This window comes from Heterocephalus glaber, unplaced genomic scaffold (genome assembly GCF_053883595.1).
Source record: "Heterocephalus glaber isolate CG9 unplaced genomic scaffold, H.glaber_assembly_v1.0 deba00001452, whole genome shotgun sequence".
Taxonomy (NCBI): Eukaryota; Metazoa; Chordata; class Mammalia; order Rodentia; family Bathyergidae; genus Heterocephalus; species Heterocephalus glaber.
This window is the reverse complement of record NW_028258302.1, coordinates 9632540-9659637: the sequence shown is the minus strand read 5'-3', so window position 1 is coordinate 9659637 and position 27098 is coordinate 9632540. Positions and strand designations below refer to the sequence as shown.

At 46.6% G+C, this 27098-nt stretch overlaps 1 protein-coding gene across 7 annotated transcripts in view; it reads right to left on the bottom strand.

Moving 5' to 3' along the window:
- The window catches only part of Csmd2 (CUB and Sushi multiple domains 2), a 582265-nt gene that overhangs the window by 286831 nt on the left and 268336 nt on the right, over positions 1–27098 (bottom strand). For all 7 annotated transcript variants that reach the window (XM_087215348.1, XM_087215347.1, XM_087215349.1 and 4 more), the window contains exons 6-7: positions 18525–18637; positions 4971–5048 (exon numbers count right to left, since the gene is read on the bottom strand). In XM_087215348.1, coding sequence (XP_087071474.1) covers positions 4971–5048; positions 18525–18637 — 191 coding nt within the window. The remainder of the gene's footprint in view (positions 1–4970; positions 5049–18524; positions 18638–27098) is intronic.

Below are 27098 nucleotides of genomic sequence, written 5' to 3'. Positions count from 1 at the left end.
ATAGTCATAGGAAGGTATGAACTGGGGCAATGTCTCAGGGCAGGGGGTGGAGGCAGAGACAGAATGAAGCCCTGGTCCAGGGGAGCTGTGGCGATGGCTGGGGTCTATTGGACTGGGCTTTCCTAGCTGTGCAAGGTGGAGAGCTGCTTTTGACAAATTCCTTTGAAAGAAAAATCCAAGTGAAATTCATCAAGAGCATGTGGGCTCCCTGACAGGCCTCTGCAACAAGAGCCACCCAATTCCCTCATCCCACACCAGCGGCCAGAGGTAGACTGTCCACAGACCCTGGTGACCTCCCCATCCTGCACTTCAGATCTGAGCTGGCGACTCTAGATGAAATGAGCCCCCCAACCTCAGCCCCAAATGGATTAATGACTCAAAGTTAAATAAAAGGTGGATGCATGATCAGAAACGGTAAAGAATGTAAGAGAAAGCTGCAGTTTGAAGTTCAAAGCAGGGACTTTAGTTCAAATGCTGATATTTATTCCCATCAGATACTTGTCAAGGCAGAGTAGAGTAAGCAGTGACCAGAGCACCTCCACCCCACCCAATGCCACTGGCCAAGGGCCCTGAGGGGAGATGGGACCTCTGGTGGCTCCAGCAGGTAGTGTGATGCTCTGACACCAGCCAACACAGGAGTTCTGTTTATAAAAACCATATGCACAATTGTCTGGGCTAGAGCACAAGCTTGGTCCAGGGGCGGCGGATAACACATGGTGCAGAGGGCAGCCAAGCCTCTGCTCCCTGCCTGGCCATTGTTCTTGGATGCTCATACTGTTGAGGTAGGAATCTCTCACATCTCTAGATTTCTGGTTTGCAAAGCTGTGGCCTAGAAGTTCCATTCAAGGATTCACCAATCCCATAATTCCAACTGCAACCTCTGGATGAGGGGTTAGAGGGAATTTGGAGCAACAGTCTCTGAGCTTCCCGTGTCCCTCCCCATCCACCCAGTGTCCCATAACGTGAGCAAAGCACTCCATCACCCACTCACCCAGTTACTCATTTCCACGCACGGGCACACTGCAAGCATTCATTGAGCACCTACTGTACACAAGGCCTTCTTTTGGATACCATGGGAGTGCCAAGGGTAGTTAGATGTGAACACTGTCCTTGAAGAGCTTCCACTAAAGATATGAAACATAGAAATGAACTACAGAATCATAATGAGGAAGTGAGGAAGGGATGCTCAGAGGGAGGACCAGTCTCATGTTACTGAGAGAAGTGTGGAAGGCTGACCAGAGGAGGAAGCATTTACCACGGACCTTCTTAAGAGGTAGGAGTTGGACACATGGGGAGAGCGTGACAAGGCAGACAGACAGGCATAGGGCATGAGGTGAAAACAACTGAAAGCTGCTCACTATGGAAGAGGGTGAAGAGTGACAAAGTGAGAGGTGAGATTTCAGAGTAGATCTGAACCTCAATATCGTGGGGAGCCTCTGAAGAGTTCTGAGGGTCAGAAGGGCCTGAGAGACTGGATTGCTCAGGGCTAGGCTGGTTCCTGTGAGACCAGTTAGGCAGTGTCTCAGAGTCAAGAACCCAGTAGTAGGGTGGACAGGAGACACTGGAAATGGATATGGCAAAGAAAGAATCACACAGGCTCATGGAGGACTAGGGCAGGAGGAGAGGGAACAGGCTTTCCTGGGCCTGAGGCCCTACGAGGATGTGATGGTGGATGGACATAAGTGAGGTGTCCCATTTTAGACTTGCTGAGGCTGAAACTCACTCCTGCAGGTGGAGGCCTGGCATAGACCCTGTTCAGGTCTCCCTGTAGCTCAGGTTATGTCGGCGAAGGGAACCTGAGGGTTTGGATGCTCTGCAAGTGCAAGGGAGATGCTGGGTAGCCTCTGTGTTGTATGGCAACATGCATAAGGCCTCCGAGTAGTCCACCTTTCTCCAATACCACACACTGCCGAGTCAAAGCCAGTCACTCCCACTGATGCTTGTCCCCTGCCCCATCCCCTTCCATGCCAAGCCTCCATCTCCAGAGCTTTAACATCCTCAATTTTACAAAGCCACCATTCCCACCAACCCAGAAAACTTCAGGCTGGACAGTGCGACAACAGTGTCATCCCCAAAGCAGAGGAAGCTTCTGCTTCTGGTGAACCTTGGTATTGTCCAGGAAACGGAAGGAAAAAGATAACAGTGGCTTCCTGTGGGCAGGAGGTGGGAGCCATGGGCCTTCTCTCAGAAAGGAAGCTTGTTCTAAGCAGTGAGGATAACCATTCTGAATATCCTGCCTGCCTTTTGTGTTGATGGCCTCATCATACAGCCTCAGTGATGGACTAAAGGGGGATCTTCCAGCTAAGCACCCAACTTCTTTAGGTCCTGTCTCCCCAATCCATCAATGGACGGTACCCATCCCAGAGTCCCTGATGACCACCAGATAGAACCCACACAGCACCCTGGCAGCACAATGAGAACACTCAGAACCCCTTTGTCTTGCCCCCTCGTTCTGTATCAACACAGCCCAGATAGCAGGCAGAGTGAGCAGAAGGTTGATGGGTGAGGAAGAATCATGACATTGCCCACCCACCAAACACACCCTTGACACCCAGAGCGGACCCAGTGGTTCCCTCTAGTCAGCCAGCCCCTCACCAGGTCCTGACACCATCCAGAAGTTACACACTCAGAAGAGATGCAGCCCACACCCAGCCAGCACCCTCTTCCAGGAAGGACTGGGCAGGTAATGAGAGTCCCATAGAGGCCTTTGAGGCCCAAAGAAACAAGCAAACTTCAATCTCAGTGAACAGTTTACTCTCTTAACTATGGAGTTAAGAGGTATTTCTGCCTTTCATATATTTACTTCCAGACTTCACTACATGTTTAAAGACTAGTGTTTATGGCATTGATTTTATGTTGGCTCCAGAAGGACAAGAACAAAAATAATCCGTATCCAGCTTATGAGGGCCCCCATGGCAAGGAAAAGGCAACACCTTCCCTGAGGGGAGACAGACAGGTGGGTGGCCAGCAGTGTTGGCTGGGAGAATTGCGGACTGTGGTAAAGGGAATCCTCAGAGTCCTCTTCTCTTCTTAAGCTCAGGACAGCTGGCCACGGACAGGGGCAGAGCACACAGGGTGGACACCTATAGATGTTTGGCTCCCAGCCTCTGAGCAGTGTGAGTTACACCCATTGTTTCCAGAGGAAATCTTAAAATGGAGATTAATACCTCCTTGTTGGTAGAAAAAGAAACACATTTTTTAGAAGAGTGTTCGTATTATTTCCTTAGACTTTTCATCTTTCTGAGGGAGTTTGGGCATCTTTGAGTAGTTAATGAAAACCACAGACCCTCTCTCCAGAACAAGTGCCCCCAACATCTCATGCAGCTTCTCAGATGGTTCATGACCTTCTCAAGCCCTTGGTCAGGAAGGCCAGTCTTAGCACCCTTGGGAGGAATTCCCGTTCTACAGATGTGGAAACTGAGACACTGGTGTCTGAGGTAACATGGCTACCTGAAGACACAACTGGGTAAATACCTGGTGTCTCAAATGAGGGCTATTCCCCTAAGTCTGCCTGAGGCTTTGATGTGAATTCTGAAATAAAACTGTGCTGGTTTCAGTTCATCTGGTCTCTGTGGCTACAGACAGAAAGAATGTGAAGGCTGGGGTCATGGCTGAGCCTCTCAGTGGAGTCCTAGGCTCTCCTAGTGCTTTCCCCTCCCCTGAATCCCTAATTAAGCATAGAAACAAGGTCTCCTGGATGCCTTATGCCATCTAGGATCTCTAGGATCTTCAGGCCAGGGCCACCAGGGCTGCTGGTCCCCAACTATACCCAACAGCCAGTGATACCAACCCCATTCGGGGGACTTGACTGAATGGAGCAAGTCCCCATATGCAGGCTCGGTTGGTCTGGACCAGGTTCCAGCTGCCTCTGCCCCAGTCTTTCTCCTGGCTACAGCCACCAGCACAGCTTGGGGACCTGATGGCCACTCTCCATCACTGCTCATTAAGTACTTCCAGCAACTGAAGAAAAGTGAATACACAGAGGTGAGATGCACAGAGGGCGCTAGGGAAGGGTGGGGAGCCAGGTAGGTACAGAAAGAGAAAGGTGGAGAGGAAGATGGGTGAAGAGAGGGAGGAGAACATGGGGAGAGGGAGAAGGCAAGAGAAGCAGGAGAGGGACAGAGAAGCGAAGGAAAGCAGAAGGCCAGTCACTGGGGACTAGGCAGACTTCCTGTGCTTGCCTCCAGAAAGAAAATGCTGGGCTTCTGGAAAATCCTATCTGCTTTTAAGTCCATACTTCTGTGCCAGGAACTTACCCCACCCACACCTTCAACGTGCTTGCTCAAAAGCTCCTTAAGCCCAGGCTCTCATCAGGTATTTCCCAGGGTGACATTCCATATCATTCCCCAACACCAGATCTCTTTTAATCTTCCAAACATTGGTAACAGAAACATGTTCTCGAGAAGATGAATCTTCCCTGTGCCCAAGAAGAGAGACCCAGAACTTCCCTGTCATCCCAAAAAGCAGGCCCTCCGCCTCCTCTAGTCCTCTCTCTGCCCAGCCAGGTCCAGGACCCTTGGAAGAGGTTACTTGGCACGTCCCTTCCTCCCCTTCCCAATCCAGCCTTGGGAGCTGGAATTGGGTCCCTGCCGTTGCAGCCTTCTACATCCCAGCCCAGGGTTATTGACTCCTAGAAAAGGAGCCAGAAAGTGGACTATCTTAGCAGGTGGAAGTGATTCAAAAGGAAAAATAAAGAGAGAAATGTAGCAGTAATGACTCCCTGGACTGCAGTTTGAATGGGAAGTGAGGAAGGAAGAGGGAAAAGGACAATGGGAGGAGGAGACAGCAAAGGACAGGCCCAGGGCTGCTCGCTGGCCACTGGGTCAGTGTGTCCATGCGCAGAGCCCAGGATGGAGGGAAGTGGGGGAAGGGAAGTCATCCAGCATCATCTGGCTTCCCCACAGTCACAGTGCCGGCGGGTCTGACGAGAGCATGAGGCCCAGTGGGCGGGCGGGCAGGCAGACACTTACACACAGATGTCTTCTGGCTGTTGTCTTTGCTGGGCATCAGCTTCACGCCTCGAGACTTCAGCTCAATTTGTTTCTTGACTAGAGAGGAGGTAAGAGGAAAGACCGTTTGAGTCGATTTCTGTGACCAGGTCCCTCTAGAATGACCCCCTCTCCTAGCTTAGGACATTCTGTGGGAGGATAATCAGGGCAGGGATTTTCAAGGACAGCAGGGTCCCAGACATGGAGGAAGAGCTGCTTCGAAGGCCAGCCCTCTAGAAGAGGCAGAAAGGGTGCTTTCCCACCTGGTGGCCTCTGAGATTTCTTCAGCAGCCTCTCACAGGTGTCTAAGACTTTCACACCACAACAAACTTCTCATGAAGACTTGAAGCCTACCATGATGTGGATCAGGAATGTCCCCCACAGGTCTCTGTGCTGAAGACTTGGTTCCCAGCCTGTGGTGCTATTGGGAAGTGGTGGAACCTTATGTAAGTGGGGCCTAGTGGAAGGATATTAGGTCACTGGGGCTATGCCCTTGAAGAGGATTTTAGGACCCTAGTTCTCTTCTTCCTTTCCCTTTTGCTTCCCAGGCATCATAAGGTGGGTGGCTTCTTCTGCCACACACTCCAGCTAGAATGCAATGCCTCACCACAGCCACAGAAACATGGGAGCAATTGATCATGTACTGGAGCTGCTAAAACTGAGCCAAAATAAATCTTTCTTCTTTTTAAGGTATTTATTACAGTAACAGAAAGCAGGCTAACACACAGCCTCACCCCACACCTGCACTTCTGTTCCTCTGTAGTTTCTGCCCTGCCCAGTTTCTGAGCCAGTCCTGACAGGGTGTAGGGCATTAGGGTATGACCCTAAATTGTCATCTCTTTCTGTATCCATATATGATTTGTGATGTGATTTTTGTAGTTCCTCCCATTATAGAGGTGGAGTATATTTCCCTACTCCTTGCCTTTGGGCTTAGTCATTGGAAATTTTGAGACCTTGACTTGTCCAAAGGCTGGATGAGCAGATTCGGTGTGCTCTCCTGGAGCTCTGCCATCACTGCAAAAACGTGTAGCTGGTCCATCCCAGGAAGATGAGAGACATACTGAGTAGAGCCAGTTGGCCTAGCCAGGCTTACCCTCCATCAGCCAGTCCATTGTGGACAGAGGAAGCTGAGTCCTGGAGCTCACTGCAGAATGGGGCCTGGCTCTGGTGGGTACCTAATGGACTAAATATGGCTTTGAACTTGCCACTCAGTCCAGTCCACAGCTCATCAGGACTTTGCCATCAGCCCAGAAAACTCTAAAATTCCTAAGGCCGAGCATTCCTCTGTACTTGTCAAGCTCCTTTAGTCTGGCTTCCCTGCCCCCAGGGCATTCTTTTGGTCTCCAAGGACTTAATCCAATCCCAGATCCCTTGTGATATCTTCCAACTGGCCCCTGTGTGCTGACTCAGCTCTGCTAAGACTGATGCCCACCAGTGGTGAAAACTGAGACCAGGCACATCCAATGGGCCGGACCCTGGGTGTTTTACAAGTTCTTTACTTAAGTCTGCTACTGTGACTCCTCTCCATTTCACCCACATATGACCTGTCAGCAAATTCTTCCAAAAACACACCAGAAGCAACCACTTCTCACAACCTCCATGTCTATCACACTGGTCCAAGTCTCCCAAACTTTCCCCTCATTGCCATGGCTTCCTGTCTTCCACCCTTGCCCCCATATAATCTGCTCTCAGGACAAGAGCCAGATGGATGCTGCTAAAACATAAATCAGACCATACTATATCTCTGCTTGAATCTTCGGCAGCAACCCTTCTCTCCTAGAGCAAAAGCCAAAGTCTTTAAAAGGCCCATAAGGACCAATCTGCTCTCCCCACGACCTCTTTGGCCCTTTCCTTGACCTCGATCACTCTTCTCCGCCTCGTGGGACTTCCTGATGTTCCTACAAGATGCCAAGAATATTGCTTAAGCCTGGCAGTTTCCTAGAATGCTTCCCTCCAACTATCTGTATGATTTGCTGCCTTTTTCTCTTGAAGAAATTGTGCAAAACTCACTTCTCTTAGAGGCCTCCACTGACCACTCTGTTAAAACAACTCCAACACCAGCTACCTTGCCCCCTCCCCACTTCACCTTCCCAACTTTCTAACATACCGTATAATTTATGGGGTTTTGTGCCCCCTTAATGCAAAGTAAGTCCCATGAAAGCAAAGATTTGTATTTGCTACTGCATCCTCAATGCCTAGAATAGTACACAGTACATATATAGTGGGCTCTCAATAATCATCTCATTTGATTCTTAAAACTTTCAACAACCTTGACTGTATTTATTATACTTTTTTTGATAGAAAATAAAATTGGGGTTCAAAATGGTTGAGGTACTGGCTGTAGGCTGAGCTCCCTCCTTCTCATCTCAAAGCAACTCCAGAAGCACCATTGATCTTCCTTAGCACCTGCCCCCTCCCCAGCTTAGATCCTGAAAACTCAGGTTGGATTCATGACACATGCCAATCCCAAAAGCGAAGCCCATGGCAGTCAGGTGTGCATGGAGGTCTCCCAGTTCCCCCATTGTGGCTAAACAAAAGGCTCACCAAAGGTCACCTTAGCAAGTCACTGTCTAAGCACAATGACTGGTAAAATTCAGTTGCTACCACAGATTCATAGCCTCCCAACACACATTCACCCTCTTTTTATAAATGTGCATTATTACTCTCTGTGTATCCAGCAGGAAAATTTCCAGTGAACACTACCGTGGTCCCATTATCAAAAAGAGGCTATTAGTAGGGAAACATGCATTCTTCAAACCTAGCTAATACAGTGAAATAGGAGGAAAAAAATTCCACTGATTCAATCATCCCTAGGAAAAGTGAAGTGGCCCCAGCACCTTGAGAACATTTTGAGCTCTTGTCCCTGATGCTCCAGGGAGGCAGGGATAAGGCAGGAGTCCCTGTAACCCAGGGCAGCCCATGTGAGGTTAGTCTGCAGAGATGGCTCAGCATCTGGCCAAGAAGTAGGGGTGGAGTCAGGGTCTTCATGGTCTCCTTGTCGCTGGGACCGGGCTAGAGCACCGTGGATGCCATATTCATTAGCATGCTGCTGATGGGCAGTTTGAGATGGAGGCACGTATGAAAAGAGTTGCTAAGAGGAAGCCCCTCTTCCCCTCTTCTCCAAGTTGCTCTGAGGAAAAGCCTCCTGCCCTTTCCCCTCTCATGGCCTTACAAGGAATCCTGATTTCTGTGAGCATCCTCCCCACCTGTCCCTCCTTGGGCAGAACTGTCTAACCCAGGCTCTGTGGCTGCTGTTCACTGGGCTGCGTTTAGTAGTGGGTGACACTGTCACTCTAGAGATAACTTCTGTTCTTCCTCTTTCACCTCTGGCTATTTACTATAGGGTGCAGTTTGTTATGGTGATGAGAATGGACAGAGAAAGAATCTGGAATACTTTTGGGGGTGGGGCTTAATTTACATATAAACTGTGACTGCTCTTTTGAGCTGGGTCTCAGAATCTGCATCACCCATGGTGCCTTTGGGTACTACACAGTCCTGAGATGCAAATTAGAATCCACAGGTAGAGTATTTGTCCTCATCATGTTAGCCTGTGAGAGGCAGGGCCCACCTTTCCCTGGGCTGGAGTTCCTCATATGAATAACACAATTTCTAAAAGATGTACGTTCAGGCCAGTTGACCTAGGTTCTGGCTCGGGAAGGTGGAGCCCACAGCTGGCTCACACCACGTGGAAACTGATAGTGGGCCAGGAAAGTAGATCTAGGCAAGATCCACATCACCAGGGACATTGGGATCTAACCACTACCTCCAGAAGCCAGGGCCTCACATTCTGGGTGATCCCAGGAAAGCAGACACACCCTGAATTATATACAGCAAAGTATTTTTTAAACGGTCTGCCCAGATGGGGGTGAGCCATCATGGACATGGAGCATCATAGGAAATCAGCCACAAAATGTGGCTCTTGATGAGCTGGTTTGGCACATCAGGGTGGAGTGAGTGTGTAGGATCAGAGGACAGGGAAGGACTCCCTCTAGATTTCCAGAGTGCATCACTGGGAGGCCCAGCCAGAAAGAAAGGTCAAAGCCAGCAGATGGACAAAATAGCAAGAACCTAGAGAATTCCTAGGGTGCATTTATTCATGTTGTCTGTCCACTCATTCATTGTGAAGTGACCGCTCGCCTTGTGCCAGTGATATTACACTGAAGCACTGGTCTCTCTAAAAAGAGGATTCGGTAACCAGCAATGCAGTGAGGAGGAAATAGAGCTTGAGGCTGGTCTCATGTTTTGGTCTCCCTCAAATGCCCATGCCCTGATGCACGTATGTGTGGACACATATGCATGTATACATGCACATTCATGTATACAAGCAACCTCACACGTACACACATACACACATGAACACACAACTACAAACAGTCACATACAAAATGCAAGTCACACACATATACTAGACACTTTTTCCCCGTAGGTGAGCAAAGTCAGGACTCCCAAGAGAAGCATGCAAGCTCTAAATGGCTGATGGAAATCTTACTAGGTACATTCATCTCCTCCGAATGATAATGACTACAGGAAGACTGCCAGGCTGTTCCATTCATCCTTTATATTCTGGTTAATTACAAGACATTTCCCCGCTGTTGTAAAGGTTAGTGGGACACATGGTACACATTTAGCTAGAAGAATCTGGGAATACGAATGGCTTTCTAGTCTGCAGAATGAGTTACTGGGCTGAGCTAACAGGGCACAGGGAATTGTTAGGGGGAGCATGGCCTGACCTGTCCCCAAGGCTCTGGGAGTCAAGAAGTGGGTGGGCCCTTGAGTCATATTCTTCCAGGGAGTTGCTTCTTTTTGTCCCAACGAAGTCAGACTTCTCTCCAATAAGGCAAACCCCTCTCCTACCTTTGTCTACCCCTGCAATGTGGCTGCCTTGCTAGCTGGACCAGCCCTTCTTCCTCACTGTGCCTACTCTGTCCCCAGATCCAGTTGGTTCACCCTTATAACATTTCTCCAACATGTATCCTTCCTTCAAGTTTCTAAGCACTCTTGCCTAAATTCATCCTCTATTGCTTGGGTTTTATCCACAGATCACCCTCTCTAGTCCAACTTCTAAAAATCTTCTGAAACCTTAAATCTGGTTTCCTCCTTTTTTGTACTTGAAAAGTGTTATGTGCATCCTACATGCTGTTCTGCTCTTGGTGTTGAGGGTCAGTCTTGCTGCCTGGCCACTTTTTCAGTAGAGTTGTTTCCACTAACCATAGTCCTTTGCCAGATGGGGCCAGTGTCTGGAACACTGGCTCCTCAACTCTCAGATTTGTAACAAAGACGTAAAATTCAGTACAGAACCCTGAGATCTAATGCTTCAAGGTATTGGTCTAATGGATGTTAGAGCCTCTCTTGTGCAGCCAAAGAGAAGAGTGATTCTTAAATAGAGTTAGGGTGACTTCAAAGTAACAAAGATGATGTGGCAGCTGACTCACAGGATAAACATATAACTACTGGTATCAGAGGTGATCAGAAAGAGGCCAGGGTAGCACCACCACGAGCTGCTGTGCTGGCAAGCTCAGTCACCACAGAAGGCTTACAAAGGTGTTAATCCAGTAGAGACCAGTGGCACATCTATGTTATAATTACTGAATTTAGGAAGCAGCCTGCAACTGCAACAACCCCTGAAGAGATCGCTCAATTTGTGACAGTGTTTGCAAACAAAGACAGCTGCATCATTTCTGCTATCATCACAGAGGTTGGAAGAGTATCATCCCAGCAAAGGCCCTCAACCCATTCGGTGATAAATTAGAAATTGAACGCACAGAGACTGGCCAAGATTGAAACTCTCACTACTTGAATAACATCCAAAATTCAGAGAGGTGACTTCTAAGATGCTTAGGATTTCCAAGGTCCACCGTGTTGGGCTCACTCTTGAAATAGCCAATGACCACGGAAAGTCTTCATTAATTGCTAGAGATGCTCTTACTACACTTATTTTACATAGGCTAAAAGTTGTCTTTTAGGTTACATCAGTCCAAACTCTAAGTTTTAGAAATGTAGAAAGAACCAATGATGTTATCAACTGTTATCAATGGTATGGGATTTTTGGAAAAGAGAGTTTGGCCCCTAAATCCTGATGGACTTGGGAAAAGTTGATCATTGTGACCAAAACTGATGTCATATTTTTGCAGGGAAAAGGTGACAAGATTCAGACCGAGAAACATATGCAAGAAATCATTGAGCAGTAACTACTAGTGTTGATGAAAAACGAAGACTAAATGAACATCTGGAAAAACTCCAGATGGAGTGGCTCTGCTGAAGACTGATGGGATATGTGACGTGGAAGGAAATGAAAAGAAATAGTTACAGATATCATGAATGCTACCAAATTTGCTATTGAAAAAATGCTATCATGTAGGCACCTCCTTGGTGCACTCCTTCCTTAGATTCACTCCTTCAGCTAATGAAGAGCAAATGACTGGTATAGAAATAATTAAAGAACACAACCAATTCTGGCAATAACCATTCCTATGAATGCAGGTGTTGAAGGATCAGTGATAGTTAAGAAAATTATGTAAAGCTTCTCAGAAGCTGGCTATGTATCATGCTTAGTGATTTTTTTTTAATATGGCGGAAAAATCATTGCCCTGTCAAAGGTTATAAGAGGTGCTCGTTGGGTGCCACTGCTGTGACTTCTTTGTTAATTATAGTAGATCTTGTAGCCACCGGAATTCCTAAAGAAGAGAAACATGGTGGGGGGAGGCAGGATTGGGGAGTGGCATGTTCTGATTCCTGGAATACTAATTTGCCATTCTTAATGGATCGAGGTGGCCTTCACTAACAACCTCAGATAATTCAGCTGGAGAAAATGACAAGAGGGAAGCTGCTTGAGGGAATCTCTAGCCCTCAGCTACTGGGTAATACCGTCCTGTCTACCTGGATGTCTTTCTCCTATTCTCTGCCTGGTTACGTCTTCCTGGTTGGTACCCAGGGCATATGCAAATGTTACCGCCTTCCTGTGGCTCTCTCCACATCTCAAGTACAAGTCACTGCCCTCTCAAGACTTCCTTCAGATCTTTGTTGAGTCCTTACTTACACTGCTATGCCATGTCCTCTTCTAGCTATTGCCCAATGAGCTTGAATGTTGGCACCCTGGGACTGACACACAGCAAGGAGCACATAAGTTTCCCAATATTCTAGTTTCCTAGTTGATGACTGAATGGATGTATGGTTTAAAATCATTTCCTGGCAAAAGGATGGGTCACATGTGCAACCTGATGAGGTGAGAGGTACTGTAATTTTGTGTTTATGTGTTGGTAACAGGCTTCTTCTTAACTGAAGCTTGGCTTTGTGGCTACCTGGCCATAGGCTTCTGAGCCAGACATCAACAACCGTGCAATCTGTGCAGAGGCCCCTGAAGATTCAGAGACTGGGAATGAGGTTGGAAACAGTTCAGCACCTCAGCGGGCCAACCACAGTAGGACAAAGGAGCCAAAGCTTGGACTGTGGGATGCCTGAGGCATTTTTCTGGCCTGAGTCTACGTGTCAGCCATAAGCAAGAAAGCAGCGTGCTCACATAGAAAATGGAAGCCCTTGCTTGGTATGACAAAAGGCCTCAAGAACCTCAATAAATGCAAACTCTTCTCAAATGGTTAAGTGTGTTCTATCGAGGCACAGCACAAGGCATCTGGGAGGCAGAGTTGTTGATGGTTTTCATTGAGGAATATCTTTCATCTCCTCACCAGGCTTGACTTAGCAAAAGAGGCAGTGAGCGGGACAGCAGGGCCCGGCTGAGATTTGGCTGCAGGGAGGGTCAGGAGCCAGACAATGATCATCAGGTGAGTGGGTGAGGCAAAGAGCAGGTGTCAGAGGAAGAGCCAGCTGAGCCAGGTCCTTTTCCCTCACTGCACAAAGTTTCACCACATAGAGATATAGAGGTCAGGGTTTTGTTTCCTGACCACCTACCATGTGGCTGGTATTTACCAGGATCTCTTTTAATGTCTAATAGCTCTTGAGGTTAGTAACATTTCCTGTCTCCAGGTGAAGAGGGTCATAGTGGTCATTGGGGTTTCCCTGTCCATTTGTCAGGGAAACTCCTCAATAATTATGTTTATCAGCAATTGGGTGCATTTAAGAAAGGCTCTTCTCATCATCATTCCTTGTAGACTTTGGGGGAAAAAAAAACCAATCAAGAAAGCAATTAACAGCCCGAAAAGGACTGGAAAGATTCCTCAATGGAGGCAGAGGGATTTATGACACAATTTCAGTGGGTCTTCCATAACTGAAGGGAACCTAAAAGTTTTCTTCAAACTTTAAAAATTTCCTCCAAGAACCTTTTAATGAACTCTTGGATAAATACCACACAGACTAGACCTAAGAGGAACTGCTCTGGCAGTATATCACCCTCTTTTCCCCTATCAAAGCACCTGTGGGAGGCCCCTTTGTTCTCCAGAGAACCCACTTTGAAAACCACTCTTTTGGCTCCATTCTGTCATGTTCTATATATATCTATATCTATCTATATCTATATATATGTATATATCTATACAGATATCTATATCTATCTATCTATCTATCTATCTATCCATATATATGGGGAGGGGAATGGTGATCTCAGCTTCTACTTTGGCTTGAAACTTTCATAGCTCTATCCATAACCCAAGTCTTTCTTCCCTGAGCTGCAGACCTACAGCATTGCCAAGTGACTACTAGCTAGTCCTCCAACCCTGATATCCTATTAACTAAGAATCAATATCTCAAGCATAATTCATCTCCTATCTATCTTTGTCTCTGCCCCAGACCATCTTGGTTAGCAATGTCATTTTTCATCCACTTACTCCAACTAGAAACCTAAGATTCATCCCTGACTCCTTCAACTCTTTTACTCCATCTCCTCCCACACTCATCAAATCCAATCAGTCATGAGTTCAGCATGGTTCACCTGGGAGATTTCTCTCCTAGTCTGTCTCTTCCTTTTCAACTACACTCCTACTGTTTAAACTGTAGCCCTTATCTCTGTATGCTTCTCTTGGTTACTTTTCTCATTGCTGAGACAAAATACCCGACACTCATAGTTAAAGGAGGAAAGATTTATTTCGGCTTACAGTTTATAGAAATTTCAGTCCATAATTGGCTGGCTCCAAGCAGGGTGGCACAGTAAAGGGCATCATAGAGGAGAAACAGTTCATGGCAGGCAGAAGGCAGCAGCAACAGCAAGCTGCAAGCGGCAAACAGCTACAACAGCAGCCCTCTTTCAGTCTCTTACAGTCTATCCAGGCTAACCACTCTTAGGGTAACCTTTATCCTAGCTTCACACCACTGATCAATCCCAGGATCACATCCTTAATCACAGCATCACATACTCTAGATCCAGCCACCTCCAAAAAGCTCCACCTATGACCACATGAGGCTTTGGGGGACATCTAGATACAAGCCATAACAATGCTCAAAGACTCTTAAGTATCCTCCCTGTGTTCATCCTAGAGCAAAGATCCTTCTAAAATGGAAATGTGATCATGTCTCCTCTCTGATTCCAAATGTCTGCTCTGCCCTCATCCATGATCCATGGCTGAAGTCCAATTTTGCTGAGCTTTCCAGTACTTGATCTCTACCTCACCTTTCAGCATCTGGACTTGCAGCCTCCCTGCCTACGTTTGCTCTGGATGGCAGACTTGCTCAGATGTTGGCAAACTTTGTGAAGAGGCTAGTGATAAATATATTAGGCTTGTGGTTACCACCCCAGTCACAAACTGCTCAGCTCTACCCTGCTAGTGTTAAATCAAAGACAAAGTCAAAGTGGAAATGAAGGCATATAGCTGTTTTCCAATGTCTTTTATTTATGGATACTGAAATTTGAATTTCATACAATTTTCATGTGTCATGAAATATTCTTCTTCTTCTTTTTTCTTAAACTGTTTTAAAATGTGAAACCCATTTTCAGTGTGAGGGCTTTTCAAAAACAGGTGGAATGCTGGATTTGGGCTGCATTCCACATGCACATATATATTTGTGGTTTTGCTAACAGTTTTAAGTTGTCTTGTCTTTTCTCCCTACTTGTCTAGCTGTCTGTCTGGCATCTTTGGACACCATCCTTTAAATGACTGCCTCTTTCTCATTCTTGTTCTTTTTCAGTTTTTCTTAAGTCTCTCCAGCAAAACTAATTGGTCCTTCATCTCTAGTCCTAGAACTTTTAATCAGGCCTCTATTACAGCTCTTAGGCTGTATGGAAGTTACAGATCAATGTCTGGGCCCTCTTTAGCCTGTTCTCCTTGAAAGCAGAGATGGGCCTTGCCTTGCTATGTTCATCTTTCTACAGTCACATTGTAATGTCATGCAGAGAATGTTTGTGAAATGGAATACGTTGTCCATCACTTGATAGCCAGTTAGAGGCATATCCCGACTGGCACTCAGACCTTCTGGTACTATGAGTATTAGTTGAAACTGTCTGGACATGAAAGCCCTAAATTCTGATTGGACTAAGACAAGGATGGAATGTGTCATGTTGTGGGTCATTTATCTATCTTTTTAATTTTAATTTGGTTTTTGTTTTCCTGAGAAAAACTATCCGTCACTATAATTAGAGTTGGTAATTATTCTCTCTGAAGGGCCATAAATCACTTGAGTCTCTGATATTCTAAAGCTGAGCATGAGTGAAACTAATCCCCTGCCAATGATGATTCTTCACCTGCCCCTCAAGGCTCAGGGCCCAGTGTTTAGATTTATTTGCCTCACTCTGTGCCCCAGAGGGCTGATCTCTGTGAACTTCCTGCAAGCAAGGGGGCCCACTGGTAATGCTGTCCAGACTCCCAGGGCACAGGGCAGGCAGAGCAGGACCCCTGCTCCCTGCTGCTGCCTTCCTGTTGGGCTGGCAGGTGGGAACCACAACAGGTTGGATGAGGGAGTAGAGAGAGGGGTCAGGTCACTGATCCTGTGGCCATGTAGTATGGTGGGCTATAGCTTTTCAGGTCTGCCAGGAGGCCTCTCTTCCATGGCTTCAGCTACTGCTACTCAGTAGCCGAACCCTTACATCTGAGTGATAGTGAAGGTCCCTGGGTGTGAACCTTACTATCCCTGTGGATTTTGTTGACCTCAGCCTCATCTCTGTAAAATGTCCCTTCACTAAACCCTCTTTAGCTGAAGCCAAGAAGTCTTCAGCCTATGATATCAATAGTGCTGAGGTTGAGAAACCTGCCTTCCATTCACCAACTCAGTTATTGAATGATCATTTTACATGCTTGCACCATACACCTTCCCTCTGGAAAACACCAGAAGTAGGTCCCAGGGGAGAACCATAGATTAACACAATCATAGTCATGAAGCACTGCAGATCTAGATTAATGCTGCTGGACTTCAAATCGAGCCCCAGTATACTGTTAATGAGACTCTGAGCATGAGGTATATGCTCTCCACAGCTCTCTCTCCTCATCTGTAAAATGGGCCTAACAATAAACCTACTCTCTGCAACCACAGTTAGGATGGAGTGAGGACCAAAGTGCCATGTGTCTACAATCTCAGCAGCCACCTTAGACACAGGCACACAGAGATATGCAAACCCCATGTGCAGGGCTGGGTTAGGGGAAGTAAGATCTGCTTTCAAGAAGCCCAGGAATGAAATGAGGTTTTTCAGATTGTGAGCTGTCCCCTGCTACAGAGTTTTGAAATTAATTTAAAGGTTACAGCTAGCATTTAAAAATGGAAAAGAAGGGCCGGGGATTTAGCTCAGTGGTTCTGCCACCTGCCCTGCAAGCACAAGGACCCAAGATCAAAGCCTGGTACAAAAAAAAGGAAAAGAAAATTTCAGAGTACATTACATTTAGTAAGAGTAAGTACCTTTTGGTGGTATTTTTCCCTTTAGTTGCCTGTGTGTAGTTATATGTGGGCATGTGAATGCGTGCATGCGTGTGTGTGTGTGTATCAGTCAAACAGAAAAAGGGAGATCATAAGGAAAAAAGCACCACAAGAAAAGACACTGTGAGTTTTCAGAAAAACTCATAGGACTGTGAATGAATTCAAGTTTCACTATTTATGGGCTATGTGATCTTGGGCTCTTTACACACCTGTCTGAACCTCAGCTGGAAAAATTCAAACAAAACCACATATGTCCCTCTACTATGAGGAGGGCTGTGTGGGACAATGCATGTGCAGGCCCTGGCACACAGTAGGTTTGCAACCAGTGTGTGATCTAGACGGCCTGGTCTGGGTTCTTGTTTCTCTTGCCTGGCATCAAACCTTAACCTATTACAATGACAAATGGCCTCTCAGTCACTTGAAATGTGAGAAACACCCAGCACTTATTTAAATCATTATAACATTCAGCTCTACTTTTTTATCTGGGAAAACACAATAGAGGGATGCAGACAGGTACCTCCCACATAAAGGCCCAGCTTCAGCAGTGACAAAACATCTCCAGGAAAGCTCCTCTGACCAGGGGGTTTCTTGTTTACTTTGTAGATATTTCAAAAGTGACCTTCTACCCCAGGCCCTGAGTGACTGAGACAACTTATAAAAGCCTTAGATCCTACAGGTAATGCTTCTGCCTCTAGTGCAGCTTTTATTCCAGTTTTTAGCTGGAGAGCTTGGCCCCAGGGACCTGCAGGAGGGGGCTCTGGGTGGGCCAGCAGGCACTTGGCCTTTCAGTCCCAAGGCTTCATAGAGGGCCTTGTCCTTAATAGGTGCACGATATAAGTATATTGTCAAATCTACCAAAACCAATAGCAACTTGTGATTAGTAACAGTTACAGACTTAATGAGCACATCATGAGGCTGACCCTTGGTGTTTGTAAATTTTGAGCGTTTTTAATAAACTCCAGGTTGAGAAGGAAGCCCTTCTCATTCCTACGCATTCACTGGCATGTCAGATCTCTGGTTGCAGTCTTCCCTTTTCTGAATTAACTTGCTGCTTTTTTGTGGGTGGCTCTTGTGGCTAGGAAATTCTTCATTATTGGAGCTGAAATGTGCTTATCCGCAATTTCCACCTGCCACTCCTGGTCTGATCTCTTGCCATTAGACTTCTCTTCCCAGATTGGAGCACACGAGCACCACTGCTCTCTAAAGTGATTTTGTTTGTGTTTGCAATACAGCTGTGTCTTAGGTAAAATGAAAACAGGTAGAAGTGTGGGATGCTCCCTGCTGTGTACAGAGAACAGCTTTATGCTAGCGGGCAAAAACGGTGGCTCTGGCTCAAAGGCAGCAGGTCAGGTGGCCTTGGGAACGTGACTTCACTTCTCTGAACATCAGCTTCCTTGTTCCTATAATAGGGATGGCGATTATATGCACCTGGTAGTGTAACTAATGGTGAAGATGACATTAGATGATGCTTGTCCAGTGCCTAGCACTGTGTGTTGCTCGAGGAAGGCATTCTGGGTGTTTCACTAGTAAGAGGAGCCTAGCCCAAAAAGGGGCAGCCAGGGGCTACCGTCCAAAGAATGTTACTCCCTGGAATAAAGGACCATAGGGAGATGCAGAGATGCAGAGAAGCAGAGCCCTGGGTCTCCAGACTGGAACCCATGGGGAGGGAGGGATGCCCTGAGGTCACATTGGACACAGTGTTGTCTCTGCCACCTGCAAAGGAGTTTTGGTGGTCTTGGCGCTGCCTACCTTGGTACTGAGCACTGAAGCCACGCTGCCGGTGGTTGCCATCTGAGGTGAAGTGCAGCCGTAGCCAGTTCTTGCTGCTGATGACAGGGGCTGGGAGGCTGGCTCCGGTGAACCTGTGGGGACAGGACACAGTGGGGTCAGGGAGCAGAGCTGGGAGGTGGTCTGGTCATCCAGGTGTCTCCCCATTCCCCAGGCAAGCTCGGCCCTAGCCCAGCCCTGGAGCAGGGGACCAGAGCTGTGCTAGCCTGGAGCCTTCCAGAAGCCTGGGGCCTGTGCAGCTCCAGCTGGCTTCTCTGGGGCCTCATCCTACCTCTCATCTCAGGGATCTTGTGGTGGGATGAGGCCCCCGAGAAGCCAGCTGGAGCTGCACAGGCCCCAGGCTTCTGGAAGGCTCCAGGCTAGCACAGCTCTGGTCCCCTGCTCCAGGGCTGGGCTAGCTGAGATGAGAGGGGACTGGCTCCCAGGACAGCAGAGGACCAGAGGTTAGCACTTCTACTTATATCCCCCAAGCATTCCAGGAATTGCCTTTCTCAAGGCCTTTGCCTTCTGGGCCTGGAATATACCCACCTGTATAGTCCTTTCTGCTGCACCATCCTGTCACCTGAAAGGATTCCGTGGAGAGTCCCTGGAATGTCATATCCCAGAAGAGCTTTTCTACCTTTCTTGGCTTTGACGCCTTAAAGATCTTGGTTCAGATCTGCCCTTCCTCAGTGAGACTTTGGACTCTTTACTCAACCTTTCTAAGGACAAGAATGACACCAGCCTGAAGGGTCTGTGGGAGTAAAGGAGAAAACTGGGCATGGAACCCAGTCTGGAGTCAGGAGTGTATCAACCTCTTGAATGTAACCTTCCTTCCCCTCCTCTAGGAGGAACAACACTTTAGCCCAGTTTTAATCCAGTTATCCAGGCATGTGTTTCCCTGAGTCACTTCTTCAAAGGCCACAATGTGGTCTGTTAGTCTAGAAGCCCAGGTCCTGGAGGAATTAGCAGTGCCCCCTTAAAAAAAATCACCTAATCCCTCTGAGACTCAGTGATCTTATCTCTAAAATGGGAACAATAATAACCTCTCCCTCAAAAGGCTGCAAGGGTTCACTGAGCTAATGCACAGAAGAGACCCTAGCCCAGTTCCTGGCAAGAGCAAGCTCTTGGTAATGCCAGCTGCTGTTTTATTCTTCATCTTAGTTCCCAGCACCCAACACCAGACTTGGTACGAGGCAGACAGATAAAGGTTCCTGCAGAAAGCAGGTGGCATAGTCAGAAGAGGATTATTCAGGAGTTTGATGAATGACTCTTTACAAAGGCGAGGGGAGTCTGGGGGAAGGGAGGCAGTACCCTGGGGCTGGTAATGAGGGAGGAGGTAGCCAAGGAAATGCCAGATGGAACAACGAAGGGCCTGCTTTGGAGCTTGCTGTCTGGGCTATGTTCACCTTCCGAGTTAAACATTAGCCCAAGACCAGGACATCTGGAGGAAAGTAATCAGACAACCTAGTTTATACACAATAAGTCTCCTGGTATATGCCCAGTAGTCTTCCACAACCCTTGGGCCAAAGTAGACCTTAATTATCATGTCATTAGCAGTGCTGTTTTGAAACCCCCCTTCTTTGAACACCATGACAATTCCTCCAAAGGCAATAAAAGGTCAAAAACCCCACCACACGAAGGAGCGACACAGCCAAGCTACTCGCTGGCAGAGACGAACCCTCAGACCGACCCTCAATCTCCCCCCAAACATTACTACTTAAACCCTCAGCACGGAGCACACTCCTACCCCATGGAGTGCACTTTCATTTTTCAATAAATCTTTGATCTTGCTGCTCCTTTTAGGTGTCCTGCTCAATTCTTTGTTCAGGATATCAAGAACCTGGACAAGACCTCTTATTTGGAAACAGTAACAGGGAGCTCATTGCCACTCCTTGTCCTTCTCCTTCTGAGCAGAGAGAAGAAATGTCCCTTAACACAGTGCAGCTTGGCAAAAGCCACTATATAGAACCCAGATCTTCAGTAGGGCTTCAGATGGTTTGTGAAGACCCTATCAGGAAAGAGCAAGGCATGAATATACCAAGAACTCACTCTTTGCCCCCTCCAGTCTCGTGTGGATGCTCCTGTTGATCTAGGCCAATTGGAAGGCAGAGGAAAAAGGGGGAACACTGATGTTTCTCCACAGGCTAGTCGCCCCAGGAATGGAGCAGGGAAAAGGTGAGGGAGAGCATTTGGAGGGGCAGACAGAAGAGATCCAGCATAGTGGGACTTTATAAACACGTATTAAACAAAAGACTTAGCCAAGGAGTTTCACACCCTGCAAAACTGAACTGTTACTAAAATGAAAATGCTGACACATACCAAACTCTAGGAATATAACCCATATTGCTAGGGTAGGAACTAGTATAGAAACCAATTACCGTATTTCACCAGATCCCATTTAAAATAGTTTATTACAGGGTGAGTCATTTAAGTTTTCTGAGGAGTCACAAATGGCACTGAGGGCTTTTTTTTTCTCCAGGCCAAATTCAATTCTATCTCAATGACAAAGTTTTGAGGCTATTTACATAAGAGAAGTAGAAATAGGGAGAATTTACCTGAATAATTCAGAACCAAAAGGCTCTTTACTGCAAAAGGGAATGAGGAGAGGATGCTGGGGTCTCAAGAGCAGGATGAGCGGAAAGATCCAGATGAGAGCTGGAGGTCAAGGATACCCCCCCCCCATCAGGCAGGAATGCTGTCACCTTCATGGTATACCCTGGGGAAGCCCTCAGGGAAGGCTCCCATCTCCCATCTCTTCCACACCTTTCCAGTTCCAGCAATTCTGAAAATTATTTGTTCATTCCCAAGGCTTAACCTTGAAGGGCCTGGAGTTGCCCATACATATTTACTCTGTTCTGCCCCTCCTTCTCCAGGTATACATCTTGAGCAGTTGAGAGTTTTCTGGGACCTATCAAAGAATTGGGGGTCTATATGGAATGATCCTCACCTGATTCTGCCATTGAGATGGTGCCGGGCTTTGCTCAAAACCCTCCAATAAACTGGGCATGGTGGCACATGCCTGTAATCCTAGCACCCTGGGAGGCTAAAGCAGAAGGATCCCGAATTTGATTCCCAGCCCAGGCAATTTAGTGACTTTGCAAGAGCCTTCTCAAAAGTAAATAAAGGGGTAGGGATCTAATTCAGTACAAGCACCCTAAGTTTGGGGTAGGATAGGAGAAATAAGATAGGTAAAAAAGAGAAAAGGAAAACTAATTTTAAAATGATACTTTTGGAAGACTGCCACTTCAGGACACAAAGCTACTCAAGGTTATCTATATCTGTACTTCCTAGGCTTGTTTGTGCTTCTTAGGCTTGTTTGTTTTTTTTCTTCCAGGCCCACCACACCCCAAATCTCTTAAAGATACTATAAATCCATATATTAGTTTAGTTGATAAGCCAAAGGGTAGAAACTTGATGTTAACATAGAGAAACAGATTCAAAGCATTCAAAGAATGTTGTTAGGCAAAATATTTTAGATCATCTACCTTTAAAAAAAATAAAGTGGACTGACCCCTTACCTTACTCCTATGAAATGAGCTAACTTTTCAATGGTCAAATGAGCCATTATCTTTCTACCATGGATGGGCCATCATTTTTCTCCTGTAAACCAAGCCTAAATTTTCTATAGATTCACAAATTCCACAGATTTCCACTCCCCAAATCACATAAATACTCCCAGCTCCCGACTGTAGGCAGCCCTCCTTTTGAGAGCCTGCTCTCTCTTTCCTTTGAGTGTGTACTTTAAATTCTGTCCACTAAACCTCTTTATTCCTCTCACTGAGGCTTCTTGAAAATTCTTTTACTGTCATGAAAGCCCTGCCCCACAGGTAAAGTGAGTCTAGGTTTCCTAGCACCAGTTTGGGGAATTGGCTTGGGCCCCATCTGGTGACAGGTTCAGTTTCCAGTACTGCAAACAAATAAACAAACAAAAAACCTCCAATAAAGAGAAAGACTACTAGTACAGGAAATGACATGGATGAATCTCGAAAGCAGTATGCTGTGAGACACGAATAGGTATGGTATGTTCTGTGCGATCCTCTTTAGTGAGCAAAAGCAGATTAGTGGCTGCAAGGGCTAGAAGCAGGTGGTGAAGGTGAAGACTGCTCAGCTGGGAAGGAGCACAAAGCAATGATAGAAAGGTTCCATACCTTAAAGGAGATCTTAACTATATGGGAGGTGCTCACTTGTCAAAGCTCCAAATAACTGCAGGTTTACAATGGGCGATTTTATTTTATGTAAATTATAATTTAATAGAGCTAATTAAAAACAAATCAAAATGAGCCTTTGATGGCTCTAATAATCAGAGTAAAAAAATCTTACTGATGACTCACAAGACCTTAAAAAAGCCAATTGTGCCTGGCATGGTGGCACATGCCTATAACTCCAGCACTCTAGAAGGCTGAGGCAGGATTACAAATTCAAAGCCAGGTTGGGCAACTTAGTAATTTAGCAAGACCCTGTCTCAAAATAAAAATTTTAAAAAGAGGCTGAGTATGTACCTCAGTGTGAAGGCCCTGGGTTCAATCCCAGCACTGAAAAAAACAAACTAGTTGCCTTCACCTCTCCTGCCTCCTCCTCTTCTTATTCTTTATAGTCCAGCTAAATGGACTCTGCTGGCCTACTGCCGTCGCAGGGTCTTTGCACTTGACATTCCTTCTGCCTGCTATGCTCGTTATTCTCTCAGACCTCCAGCTGGCCTATCCCTTCCCTTCCTCCAAGCCTTTAATCAAACGGAGTTTTCCTGGTCTGACTCCTGGCTGCCTTTCCATCCTGAGTGTGTGAGTGCCACACAATTTTCTAGTCAAACACAAGTGCTATGTGTACTGGAACACATTGCTCTGCTGTGTTTCTCCCTTTGTACATGCTACCCTATATTGCTTTTCCCATTGTACCACCTGGCAGCTTAGAAAGGTAAGGAAACTTGCTCAGAGTTACACACCTGTCAAGTGGCAACGGTGGGATTCAAACTCGGGCCATCTCACTCAGAGCCTATGTCCTCAGCCATTGTATTATACTGTCACATATGTGCAAGCATGCAGGAAGGCAGTAGAACAGCCAAGGGTGAATTCCATTCTGCTTCTGCTCCCTCCTCTCCTTTCCTCCCCTCAAGATCCTGTTTAATTTTGCTCCTCTCAGAATCATAATTAAAGGAGAGAAACACAGAGAGAGACTCCCCTTCAAACCTTTCTGTCCACATTAACTTCTCTGTAGGGGGTCTGGGGAATTCCGAGTTGGCCCAGTAAATTGCTATTGCAGTGCAACATAAAATGTATTTAAGCAATTACACTCAAAATTTTTTTTCTTTTTGGTAAATTGACTTCTGTTAAATGGGGCTTCATTAATGGAATCTGGCTTAGAGAGAATTTTAAAAAAATCACTGCCTTTAATGCGTGTAGTTGATTATGGGAAAAGTGGCTTTGAGTTCTTGGGCAGAAAGCTCTAAGCTTTTCTCTTGGTAATAGGAAAGCTCAGAGCAGTCTTGGTGGAAGGCATTTCTTCTCAGATGCTTCTGGTACAGTCAGGATGTTGGGGGTGCTGAGAGATACCCCAGCTGCACTAGATGACAACAGTGACTCTCAAGGGATTGCTGCCTAATTGTAAGCTGAGACAAAGGAGATTGTGGTTGCAATCCCAGCATCCCTGAACACTGACAGCCACGGGAGAAGCTTCATTGATCCACTCACAGGCTCATGGTGTGTAAAGGTACTTACTGGGCTTGCAGTGGGGCCACTTTCCCCATGCTTCCAGGATATGGGGAGCCCCTGCAATGCCTATGATCTCTAGGAGTCAGCAGGATGTCACAGTCCCTGTGCTGCTTCTACTCCTTGGTAATAAGAATCTGGCTTCTGAGCTCTGAGAGCACCTACGGTGGGCAGCATCTCCTACTTAGGTTCTGGGCATCACCCAGCTCTGAGGGAGGATTGAAGATTTTCTTCATCCTAGGAACAAATATAAACATTCCCTCCATCCTCAAGGCTGGCCTGGAAAAATGGGAAATATGGGAGATGCTTACCACCCTGTCTGCACTCTCAGCCCTTCTTCCATTCCCACCTGCTACAGGGGATGGAGAGGACACCATGACACCATCAGGAAAATCCTGGAATTGTCATGGTGAGTGGTGAGCAAAGGGCATCTATTCCCTACCTAATCTTCCCCTTATCCCTGAAGCCAGCCTTTATTGACTCAGCCTTGCCACTCAGTCTCATCACAGACGCTTTTCACAACCATGTTGCCAACAGCCGAATTCCTGGGACTTACACTAAGTCAAGGAAATTCCATGATTTTTTTGCAAGACAATTCCATGATGTTTTACATTTTCCAAAAACTGGGTGAATACCTGGAATGAACATACTGCCCTTTGAGAAATGGACTGTGTTATGGCTTGTATCTGAGTGTTCTCCCAAAGCTTCACCTGGTCATAGGTGGGGCTTTTTCAGAGGTGGCTGGAGCTAGAGTGTGTAACACTGGGATTGATTCATGGTGCAAAGCTAGGATCAAGGGCACTAGGATTAAGGGTGTGAGTGCTACCTGGCTTAAGTAGCCTGGATAAGATAAGATATTGCTTTTGCTACCTTCTGTGCACCATGAACTGTTTCTCTTCTGTGATGACCCCTGCCATGTTCCACTCTGTCTTGGAGCCAGCCAATTATTGACTGAAACCTCTACAAAATGTGAGCTAAATAAACCTTTCCTCTTTTAATTTTGAGTGTTGAGTTTTTAGTCTCAGCAACAAGAAAACTACCACAGAATTTGGTACCAAGAAGTGGGGTCATTGCTGTGACTGTATCTGGCCATGTGGCTCAAGAGCCTTTGAAACTGGCTTGTGGCAAGGGGAAGAGTTAGGAAAGGTTTACAGATGCTGCCTGAAAAAGGAGCGCTGGAACACCTTAGGGTGTACTTGATGGGAGATTATGGTCAGAGCTCAGAAGACCAGAATGCTGATAGAAAAGTTGCTGGCCAAGACCAGACTCAGGAGGTTTCTGCTAGGAAGGACTGTATTGGCTGTTGGACTCCAGATGGTGTGTGTTATGCCTTCACAGAAAGTTTGTCTGCATTTTGCTCATGTCTAGAGACTTTGCCTGAGACTGAGATTAAGGGTGTCAGACTAATCTGGCAGAAGAAATTCCAAGGCAGTCTAATGAGGTGGTGGCATGGCTACTGTTGGGGGCTTTTAGTCAGATTTATGTTGAGAATCAAGAGCAAAGAGCCCAGCAGAATGATTCAAAACATTCTGAGTTTGGCCAAAAGGAAACTCCAGCAAAGTTGTGAACTGTAAAGAAAGAGCAAAGGAGATATTGATTGCTGAGAAGGAACAGAAGAATAGAAAAGATGGCCTGAGGGCATCACAAGAAGCAGCAGGACTCCACCCTTTGCAGCCTCAAAATTCCAAAAGTGAAAGACTTTGCTTTGAGAAGAGAGCCCCTGAGCACCATATTCCAGAATGGTGGCAGCCTAGGGAAATTATTCCTCGGGATTTGGTTCACAGGCACTGCACCCATACAGGCAAGAGAAAACGAAGCCTGGCTACTGCTCCAGGTGGTGGCAGATCTTGGCATAATCCACGTGGTGCTGATTTTAGGTGCATGCAGAATGCAAGAGTTGTGGTCAGGAAGGCTTCTACCCAGATTTCTAAAGAAGGCCTGGGTGGCCAGGCAGTGTGCCCCTGAGAGAGTAGTGTGTGAAGCTGTGAGTGTGAAGCCAAAGGTGTGCTGGAAACCCCAGCAGTTTGGAGAAGCCAGCAACATGGATCATTTGAGGAAAACTCCAAGAAGGGAGTGGAGTCAGCCTAAGAGAGAAGTCATAGGAGCTGCAACCACTTGCAGTGCCCTAGGGGTGGAGCCACCCGAGCCCTTTGGAGTTCACAACTTGCCACACATTGCCAGGGATGCTGGAAGTGGAACTGTGGGATTTAATGTTTGCCCTGCTGGATTTTGGTCTTGCTTTGTTCCCCTTCCTTGCTATCCCCCATTTGTACCTTTTGGAATGGAAATGTCTACCTTGTCCCATTGACTGTTGGAAGTGTTTAACTTTCTTTGCATTTGTGCAGGGGCTTGTAGCTAAAAGTTTGCCTTAAATCTCAGAGGAGATGTTGAATTTGGACTTTTCAGCAATGCTGAAACAGTTATGACTTTGGTAACTCTTGAAGATGGACTAAATGCCTTTTGGATAATAAGATGTGCAGGAGCCTTTGGGGGGACAGGGCAGAATGTTATGGCTTGTGTCTAGATGTCCCCCCAAAGCCTTACCTGGTCATAGGTGGGGCTTTTTCAGAGATGGCTGGAGCTAGAGTGTGTAACACTGGGATTGAATCATGGTGCAGTGCTAGGCTCAAGGGGACTAGGACAAAGGGTGTGAGTGCTACTTGTCCTAAGTAGCCTGGATAAGATAAGGGATAGAAAGAGCTGTGGTCATCTCTTGTTGCTTTGCTTCCTTCTGTGTGCTATGAACTGTTTCTCCTCTGTCATGCCCTTCTGCAGTGGCACCCTGCCTTGGAGCCAGCTGATTATGGACTGAAACCTCTACAAAATGTGAGCTAAATAAACCTTTTCTCCT